Source organism: Nannospalax galili, unplaced genomic scaffold (assembly GCF_000622305.1).
Source record: "Nannospalax galili isolate Female #2095 unplaced genomic scaffold, S.galili_v1.0 scaffold553, whole genome shotgun sequence".
Classification (NCBI taxonomy): Eukaryota; Metazoa; Chordata; class Mammalia; order Rodentia; family Spalacidae; genus Nannospalax; species Nannospalax galili.
Window position 1 is genome coordinate 3,521,628 of NW_008336313.1, and position 11,138 is coordinate 3,532,765.

Genomic DNA, 11,138 nt, shown 5'->3' on the forward strand with positions numbered 1-11,138 from the left:
AAAAAAATCTAGACTACTTTAATATCATGAGTTTTTAAGTCAAGGTTAAAATATGCTTAAGGGCTTTTGCTGGAAAGACTGTTACTTAACGCCAAGTGCCAGTACCTTTGATGTGATATTAACAGTGTTCCGAGCAGTAAGACACAAGAGGAAATGATTATGGGCACAATCACATACAGACCCGCATCATTCCAGGGCTTGTCGATATCATCTGAAAAAGAAACATGATTACCGCAACTCAGTCACTCGAGGAAACTTTATTTCTGTATAGTAAGTCATGGTACTCCGTTTCTGATTTCACCCTAAATCTGTACTATCTTCAAAACTACAAATATAAAAAAGAATGAAAAAAAAGTCATGTCAACACTAATAAAATAACTACATTGACTAGAATTATTTACTTGCCAAACATCTCCATCTGACTTTTTAAAGACAGTCTCCTTGTAGCCCCAGCTGACGTAGAACTTGCTATGTAGACTAGGCTGTCCTTGATCTCACAGAGATCTGCCTGCCTCCAGGTGCTGATCATTTTTAAGCTACGTGAGCCAGGTTGCTAGGATGAGCTTCGGCATCTGCTCCTGCAGAACCTGCCAACAGCATCTTCGCCTTGTCTGTTCCAGACACACCCGGGTCCTTGCTTGGCTCCTTGGGCCTCAGCACACACATACACCAACCAGCCTGTCGTGTGCTTCCCATTTGTACTCGGAGCTTGACTCTAGGTACCAGTACATAGAAAGACCTTTTTTTTTAGGTCTTTTTGAGACAGGGTCTCCCTGTAGCCCCAGCTGACCTGGAACTCACTATGTAGATCAGGCTGGCCTTGAATTCACAGAGATCCGCCTGCCTCTGCCTCCCAAGTGCTGGGATTAAAGGCGTGCGCCACCACACCCGTAGAAAGACCTTTTGACACCGTCTTGGCCTCACCACCACATTGTAACTGTGCTTTTCATTTTATTTCAAGGCATTTACTTCTACCTGGTATTGCATCTTACATAATGTTATTGCTCACAATTCCACTTACAGCCTTGGAATCCAAGCTCTGCCAAAGTAGATTTACGTTTGCTATTTAATCTCCAGTCCTTAGAATAAAGATCAACAAATATTTGTTCAATAATAAATTATTATTTGGCAAGGGGAGTTTTTCTCTCTATCCATTCTTAGAAAAGGCTTGGGAAGCTTTCAGCGGCACTGAAGCTGTTGAAATCCAAATGGAAGGTGTATAGTGAATTTAACTCTGTAACTATCCCATTTGGGGGCAGGGGGACTTCCCTTGAGCAACTCAGTGACAGATCTATGTAAACATCAAGTCTTCTATGATTCTATCAGGAAAAGAATAACCCAGGGACAGCATTATTACCAACAAATTAGGAACACAGAACAGAAGGCGAGACTCCAGGTTGTCCTCTGACCTCTACATGTGAACTGGCAAGCACATGGCATGCATGCATGTGTGCACACGCACGCACATGCACACACACACACAGAGTAATAATAATAAATTTTCAAAAAGAAAAGTAAATGTTTTACCTTGGGTGAAACCATTAATTATCTTTGGTTTTCCTACTCCTTCCATAAATATTGGGTAAAGACTGAACTGATATTTCTCAATGGGAATAAAATTATCTGAGGAGAAAAACACAGTAAAAGCTCATATTAACTAATGAATGGAACCTACATATTTAAAAACACAGGTTGCATCCCCCATTATTAGAAATCAGTAGTTATTTACAGATTGACTTGATGACTAAAGAAATTTCAAAAATAACTTGAGCACTCCAAATTTCCTAGCAGTAATATTAGTTTCCCAAATAAGTTTTCAAAAATCTTACTCCGACATAGATGGCTGCAATTTTTCAAGGGCAAGCACCAGTGACAGCCGTAAGTTCAAGGAATAGTTTCTCTTTCATTCCTAAACTTCCTTTCCCAGGATAGCATGTCCTCTCTCCCTTCTCTTCTCAGAGTAAGCAATATTCCCTTCCTGAGTGAATTCAGCTCGCTTAGTTTGCCCATTCAAAGTGTCTGGGAGGAGTCATGGGCAAAGGTAGGGGATGAGAAACGGGAAATGAAGAATTCTCTTGCAATATCTGGGATCTAAATACTTAGAGAATGACCATCCCCGTACAATGTTCAGGAGGGATCTGGCAATGATTTGCACGGATGCTGATAATGCATGAGCAGTAGTCCGTAAGAGGCAGAGCTCTGTGAAGTCCGCACTCTTCATCCCTCTCGCTTTAAAACTGCAGAGTAACCACCTAGATGGCAGTGATGCGGAACTTGGTTCCTCACCAATAATTTACAAATAAATTTATCCTGACACTAAATTCTAGGTGCTGGGAATGAAAGGAAAACGTGCACCCGCTGGGCGGTTTGATTCCGTAAGACCAGGGCATCGTCAGCTTCCCTGCTTAACCTCCTTTCATGCTGGCCCTGCATCCAGCTAACGTTATTCTATGTACTTGCCTGCTCTACTCCCGTCTCAGGGTAATAGCCACCCTTGAGGAGATCATGCTGGCCTGGGTCAGCAGGTCCCAGGTCCTCAGACCTTTGACCTAGCCCTCCCACTTACTGTGAGTGACATTACAATTGAGTGCATAGTTCGGGAAAACGATTTGGCATTAGATAGTAGAAGTCATTAAAAAGAATAAGCTGGAAGCAACATAATCTCAACTAAATAAATACCTTATGTACATTTTAGAATAAAATGTTATATGATCATCACATATTCGGGTAGAAAGGATTGGGGAGAAGGTATGTGACATCTGATTGCATCTGTGTAAAACATTAAAAAGAAAAATGCTCAAAGGAAATACACTGAAACATTCTGATATGGAGACAGGATTATAAGTATTAATATGGTAGCATGGATCATCCACAGTTTGGGGGTTTTCATTAGTTGGCTGTATTATCCAAATTACTAATTTCTAGTGTCATACTAACCCATGAGAGAACTTACTAAAGTACTGTAAACATACCATGAATATAATACTTCTTGGCATTTGAAGGAATTCTAAGCCATTTAATCCCATCGTCTTCATTAAGATTCTTCCATTCAATAATCAAGTACATTATATTGTAATCACTGGGTAACAGCGTCCAGGAAAGAATCACACAGCTGCTGCTTAGGAGGTAAGCACTGAGTGACTGCACGGCACCTACTGTGGGGAAGACAAGGAATTCATTTTTAAATTCAAAATTAATGAAGATTTACTAATAGCCTTGAGAAATTATAACAGACGAGGGGAGAAGGAATTGGAAGCAGACGATTTATATGAATGTCCCATAAGATGTAGGGATCTATAATGTGGAGGGGAAAACGTGATTCTATTTAAAATCTAAAAATAAGAGTTTTGACAGAATCAAATTGCTCTCAGCTGGAATTTCATACAAGCCTATTATTAACCATCCTCTCCGATTCCCACATGCTCTTCTCTCCTGCTGGTGAGCGATGCTTTCAAACATGTCCTCAGCAGAGTCCTTTCCGAAAGCCCTGGTGCATTTCCACATCTGAGGAGACAATTCCTCTCATGCGTGCCTACATGGCCACAAGAGCCATGTCTCAGCCCCTCTCTGCTGTGTCTGTACTCTGTGTGAAGCCACCCTGGCCTTCCTTTATCTCCTTCCCCGACTTTTGGAAGCTTGACCAGGTATGCCCCTGTTGGAAGATAATGCTCTCCCAACCCTAAATCTTTGTGGGAAATTTAGTTTCTACTCAGTATCACTTCTCAAGATGACTTTCTATTCTATCCTCAACCCAAGGTCAAGTTCCCTTTTACTTTTTTTCAAAAAACCATATTCTTTTTCTGAGGGCACATCTCAGTTTATAAATAGACATTAACATATCTGATTATTTTATTGAAATATGTCTCAACTATTGAACTCCAAATGATGTAACCATTATGTTTTTCCTACCACTACTGAAGGGTTCAACGAATGTCTAGACCATATTAACTAAAAGAATTTAAGTGTAAAGCATTATACGTGCTGGTTGTTGTGAATCATATGAGAAGCTTATGTACATTCAAAAGTAATCACAACACAAGATAAGATATAAGCTGGGCATGGTGGTACATGCTTTTAATCCCAGCACTCAGGGGGCAGAGTCAAGCCTGGTCTACATAGCAAGTTCCAGGCCAGCTGGGTCTACAGGGAGATCCTGTCTCAAAACAACAACAAACAAGTAACAAGGGAAGATATAAAATATCTTGAGCTGGTGAGATGGCTCACCGGGTAAGGGTACTTGCTGCCTGACCTCCAGAGTTCAATCCTGGGAAGCCACATAAAGGAGCAAAGGAAAAAAACCAACTTGACTGATTTGTCCTCTGGCCAACACACACACTGAAGTAGGCAGGCACACACATACATATCCCTGTCTCACACACACAAGTAAAATTCTAAATTAAAAAATATATATTAAAAATATCTTAAGAAATGTAGAAAGTGCTCTAAAATTTTTAAAGGGGATAAGACATATTCAAAAAGTAAGCAAAGGCTTCATTAAGGACGTAACCCTTGGAAGGCCTTTAGATTGGTAGAAATATAGGAAACTTTATTTCCTGTATTTTCCACTTTCCTGTACTTTCCACTTAAAATGGATACTTTGAATATACAATCCAGATCAGATGCATCTATTGGAAGTGGCTCTCAATTCTCCAAATGATCAAATGTATTAAAATGTATTGACTACTCACATGAAATAAGGTTCACAGTAATTTCCCAGTCTCAGCAATTAACCTGAATCCACATAGCATGAACATATTACTAAACTACATAGAATTTACATATAAGTAAATGCTGTAAGTTTACTTACATGCATATCATATGTACTTATAGCATACTATATAATACAACATCTACAATGCTGTGTATATTATGCTGTATATTTTAATAGTTACATACACTCACAGATAGAGAAATGGGATAAAAAATACCCATGGTGATCCACGAGTTCCATTGCACCAAAAAGGTTAAGTATTAGATTTGTTAGAATAGTCTCATTGGTGATATGTCATTTCCAAAATATTCTACCACATGAAGACAATCAGTGCACAATATACTTTTGTTATTTTTCAGGCAGAGAAGAGGTTACAGAGGTTACATATTAGAAAGGGTGTTAGGTGACGATTCAGTGTCTCTTCTTACCTTTGCTCACCGGCCATGAGAATGTAAGATTCAGGTTTGCTAAGGAAGCACCAATGGAATTGATGGCCAGAACTGTAACAGTATGTGCTTGCTCTGTCCATAGGAAAGTGAGATTGGTGTTATTCCCTACATCTTCTGACCACGTTCCGTTGTGGGAAGTGAGATGTTTTACCACATACCTCCTCACACTGCACAACGAGTCATTTTTCATCAGGGGCTGTAGTAAACATAAACACTGATTAGTTTATGGCCCACAGTGCTTTTTATACCAACTGAGCTTATGGAGTTCTTGGTACACATTTTCCACTAGGAGGAAGGAGTTAGACGAAGGCAGGCACTGCCCATGCTAGTGCTGAGGGATTGGAGGTAGAGCGGGGTTGAAGCTGCCTGCAAACACAGTAGGTGTGGACACAGCTTGGAGTCATGTGACACCTGACCCTTATTTTCCCCCTTTGGGACTCAGACACTAAATTCTGTAAAGATAATGAAATAGTAACACAATTAGGACATTCATCTACTGAGACGTTTCACTCTAATTTTAGAGAAAGACTGATGAGGAAGATCCCTCATCTAATCAACAAGCAAATACTCTCCAATTTTATGAAGAAACAAGAAAAAGCTCAAGTGTCAATCATCACAAACATTAATCTGAGCAAAATCTATCATTGTTTTCCTATGCTATGATGTGCTTGGAAGATTATTTAGAATGAGAAGAGTTTTTGCAAAACAAACTGGCAGGTTAACAGCAGAGATTGTTGGGGCAATGTATATGGTATGGCACTTCTGTCCCAGAGCATTTAAAAGAAAATCATACTATGCCAGGGATGGTGGTACACACTTTTAATCCCAGCACTCAGGAAGCAGAGGCAGGTGGATCTCTGTGAGATCTAGACCAGCTTGGTCTACATAGTGAGTTCCAGATCAGCTGTGGCTACAGGGAAACCCTGTCTCAAAAAGACTAAAAAAACATACCATGTTATAAACTAGTCCCATGTAAAACACACACCAGATCCAAAGCTATCCTTCCATTCTAAAGACTAACAAAACATTCTACTTCCTAATCGATCGCCTTTACCCACTGCAGGTAAAATTAAATACTGCAATCCCTTAGAAAGCCACAGAAAGCAGAACTTTATATCACAGACTAGAGCAATTGTTTTCCACTGAGATGCCTCTAAGTCAGAAAAGACAGAGAAAAACAGAAACATAGACATGTCTCCTGCAGTGCTTGCAACCTTCTCCAGATGGGAGAAATTATTATTAGCCATAGCAAGAAAAAAAATCTCAAAAGTAATACAAATGCTGCATTTTAGCTGAAAAATCCATGTCCGTTTGAATATGTTAATATTTATTTTTGTAATAATCAAATTAAGAAACAAAGATATTACAAAATCTCACAGCTTACCTTGTACATTTTCTGCCCCAGCCCTAAAATGGGCATTTCTCCCAAGAGTCCTGGTTCCTTTTACAGGATAATATTGGAAACAAATCTGCACATGTTCCTTCCTATTGAAGTGTATAACTTCTTAATTTTTAGAGGCTCTCAATTTACAAATCCAGGATACATGTGTGTATTCTAACCCCTGTACATATATATCTCTAAAAATTCTTATAAAAAAAACATCTAAGGGAGCCACCAGCTTCCTGGGGCCAGCATCTGTCCTGGGTTAGTTCCATGTCCCCACTGTGCTTTGACTCCCCCAGCCTCGTTCACCCTCCCAGCTCCCCAACCCCATCTCTCCTCCTAGAGTGGACACTGGCCCATTTCTTTTCTTGGCACCCCAGACCTCTGGACTGCCCTCTTGGCCCAGATTCCCCACTGCTTCCTGACCTTTTGCACCCAGACCAACCCAGGTCCTAGGTCTACTCCCCAGGAGCCCTAGGTGTCTATTCCCTCCCTCATATCACCTTTGCAGTTCTGGGCAGCACAGCCATCAGCTCCCTGGGGCCAGTTTCAGCCAGATAAGTTCAGCTGCTCACACTGTGCCTTGACTCCCGAGCCTCGTTCACCCTCCCAACTCCCCCACCCCATCTCTCTTCCTAGCATGGGCAGTGGCCTATATCTTCTCTTGGCACCCCAGACTTTTGGACTGTCCTCTTGGCTCAGATTCCCCACTACTTCCTGACTCTTTGCACCTAGTCCAACCCAGTTACAGGGTCTAGTTCCCAGGAACCCTCAGGGTCTGTTCCCTTCCCCACCTCAGCTTTGCGTGCCTGAGACAGGCCCTGGACCCTGACTAGCCCAGACCCCAACTTCCTGAGGCCAGCATCTTTCCTGGAGAGATCCAGACCTTAGGAGAAAGCCTGAGAGCATCTGATCCTAATCTGACTTGGGCCTCTGTAGGAACTCCTGAGCAGCAGAACAAAAGCCATTTGGTCCCTCCAATAAGAAATCAAAGGAGAGAGCCTGAAGCCTAGACAAACTAGCTTTTCATTCTCAACAAGTAAACCACAAAGGCACATAAAGTTTACAAAAACAAACAGACCTAAAGTCAAAGGAAGGCTTGAGTCTCACACAAGAATCAAAAACTACAAAAGAAATCCACATGTCAAAGTCACAGTGAAAAAATAATAACATGAAAAACCCAAATAATATATCCCCACAAAGTACCAACAGTCCTCTAGAGGAGTACAATGAGAACCACCTAGAGATAACACAGAACATGGAATTCAAAAGAACAATTACAAACGTGATAAAAGAATTCAGTGAATTTGAAGAACAAAGAAATCAAAGAACTGAAAGAAAATAGGGACAAATTTCTGAATGAATTCAGAAAAGAGTTAGGAATATTGAAGAATACTTAGGCTGAAATGAAGAAGGAAGTGAAACAATCAATACGCCAATTAGAAACGACATGAGAGGGCCTCACTAATAGGATGAACAAAATAGAAAACAGAATATCAAGACTGGAAGACAAAGGGGATGAATTAGACCATTCTAGCAAAGATTATAAAAAATTTAGGAAAACACAAGAATGGAATTTGCAAGAATTGTGTGTCACCATAAAAAGACCAAACTTACACATCATAGGCATAGAGGAAGAAGAATCTCAGGATGATGGTATGGACCAGATCTTCAACAGGATTGTAGAAAAAAATTTCCCCAAATTAAAGAAAGAGATACCCATACAAATACAAGAAGCACATAGAACACCAAATAGACAGGACGAGAAAAGAAACTCTCCATGGCAGATCACAGTAAAAACACTAAATATACAGAACAAAGAGAGAATACTGAAAGCTGCAAAAGAAAAAAAGTTACACATAAAGGAAAACCCATCACAATTACAGCTGACTTTTCAGTGCAAATTATGAAAGCCAGAAGAGCCTGGACCAAAGTATTCCAAATTCTAAATGACCACAGATGCCAACCCAGATTACTTTACCCAGCCAAAATGTTGATTATAATCAAAGGGGAAAGAAAAATCTTCCATGACATAAATAGGCTGAAAGAATTCATGTCCACAAAACCAGCCTTTCAGAAGTTCTTGAAGCAATACAAAGAGCTGAAGAAAGGAGACTATACCTAAGGGGTAACAGAAAGAAACTTAATGAAGGTATAACTGGAAATGCACAGCTACTTTACCCAGCCAAAATGTTGATTATAATCAAAGGGGAAAGAAAAATCTTCCATGACATAAATAGGCTGAAAGAATTCATGTCCACAAAACCAGCCTTTCAGAAGTTCTTGAAGCAATACAAAGAGCTGAAGAAAGGAGACTATACCTAAGGGGTAACAGAAAGAAACTTAATGAAGGTATAACTGGAAATGCACAGCTACACCAAGAATGTAGAATGTGGCTCCAGCTCTTGCTCCAGGTTCCTGTCCTGATTTCCTACCTTGGGCTACCTGATGAACTGTGACCTGGGAGACGTACGCTAAATAAACCCTTTCCTCTCCAAGTTGGTAGTGGTCAGAGTATTTTGTCACAGAAATGAAGAACAAACTAAGACAGAAATCTTTCATTCATAACTTTAAATATCAATGGACTGAAGTCCCCAGTCAAAAGACACAGACTACTTGAATGGATTAAGAAACAAAACCCATCTTTTTGTTGTCTGCAAGAAACCTATCTCACTTTCAAGGACAGACACTATCTTAAGGTGAAAGGATGGAAAAAAGTATTCCAAGCAAATAGTACTAAGAAAAAAGCAGGAGTTGCAGTTCTAATATCTGGCAAAATAGACTTCAAACTAAAACTAATCCAAACAGATAAAGATGATCACTTCATTCTGATCAAAGGAACAATTGACCAAGAAGATATTATAATCATGAACATATATTCACCAAACTCTGGTGCACCCAACTTCCTAAAAACAGTACTACAGAGCTGGGAGTGGTGGTGCATGCCTGTGGTCCCAGCACTTGGGAGGCAGAGGTAGGCAGATCTCTGTGAGTTCAAGGCCAGCCTAGTCTACATAGTGAGTTCCAGGCCACCTGGGGCTACAGGGAGACCCTGTTTCAAAAACACCAAAAAAAAAAAAGCAAAATAAAAAAAAATCAACAAAAAAAGCACTACAGGACATTAAGAATCAGATTAATCCCAACTCATTAATAATAGAGGACTTCAATACCCTATTGTCTCCATTAGATAGATCAACAGGGCAGAGAGTTAACAGAGAGACATCTGAATTAAACATTACCATACATCAAATGGGCCTAACAGATGTCTACCAAATATTCCACCCAAGCACCAAAGAATACACTTTCTGTTCAGCACCCCATGGAACTTTCTCCAAAATTGACCATATACTGGGGCACAAAACAAGCCTCAACAAATACAAAAGGATTTAAATGATTCCACACATTCTGTCAGACCACAATGTAATGAAGCTTAAAATTAACACTGAAAGAAACCATAGTAACTATATGAACACATGGAGATTAAACAACGGTCTCCTGAATGATGAATGGATTAAAGGAGAAATTAAGAAATAAATAAAAGTATTCCTGGAACAAAATGAAAAGGACAATACAACACAACAAAACCTCTGGGACATGCTGAAAGCTGTCCTTAGAGGGAAGTTTATAGCTCTAAGTGCCTACATCAAAAAATAAGAACACGAATAAATGACTTAACATTGTAACTCAAGACACTTGAAAAGCAACAGCAAATGAAACCCAAACCCAGCAGACAATAATAAAAAACAAAAATCAGAGCAGAAATTAATGAAATAGAATCAAAGAAAACAATACAAAGAATCAATGAATCCAAAAGCTGATTCTTTGAAAAGTTAAACAAGATTGACAGACCCCCAGGCCAGTTAACCAAAAGAAACAAAGAGCACCTCCAAATCAACAAAATCAGAAATGAAAGGGGAAACATCACAACCGACACCAAAAAGATCCAGAACATTATAAGGGAATATTTTAAAAACCTATATCCAACTAAATTTGAAACCCTAAAAGAAATGGATGGGTATCTAAAAGCATGGGAATGACGAAAACTAAACCAAGAAGAGATCAACAGCTTAATAGACTCATAACACATAAGGAAATTGAAACGGTAATACAAAACCTCCCAACTAAAAAAAGCCGAGGACCAGATGGATTTACAGCAGAATTCTCCCAGACATTTAAAGAAGATCTGCATCCAATACTACTTAATTTATTCAAAAAGATAGAAATGGAGGGAAAACTTCCAAATTCCTTCTATGAAGCCAGCATCACTCTCATACCAAAGCCTGGTAAACATACAACCAAAAAAGAAAACTATAGACCCATATCCTTAATGAACATAGATGCAAAAATTCTCAATAAAATACTTGCAAATTGCACACAGACACAATCAAAAAGATCACCCACCATGATCAAGTCAGCTTTATTCGAGAGATGCAGGGATGGGTCAATATACATAAGTCAATCAATTTCATAAATCATATAAATGGACTCAAAGACAAGAACCACATGGTCATCCCAATAGATGCAGAGAAGGCCTTTGACAAAATTCAATATGCATTTATGTTCAAAGTTCTAGAGAGAATTGGACTGGAGGGAA

At 39.5% G+C, this 11,138-nt stretch overlaps 1 protein-coding gene across 1 annotated transcript in view; it reads right to left on the reverse strand.

The window, feature by feature from the left end:
- The window catches only part of Lepr (leptin receptor), a 106,996-nt gene that overhangs the window by 12,058 nt on the left and 83,800 nt on the right, over nucleotides 1–11,138 (reverse strand). Inside the window, exons 13-16 of the mRNA XM_008831089.2 lie at nucleotides 5,140–5,356; nucleotides 2,973–3,155; nucleotides 1,528–1,623; nucleotides 106–211 (exon numbers count right to left, since the gene is read on the reverse strand). Of these exons, the coding sequence (XP_008829311.1) occupies nucleotides 106–211; nucleotides 1,528–1,623; nucleotides 2,973–3,155; nucleotides 5,140–5,356 (602 nt within the window). The remainder of the gene's footprint in view (nucleotides 1–105; nucleotides 212–1,527; nucleotides 1,624–2,972; nucleotides 3,156–5,139; nucleotides 5,357–11,138) is intronic.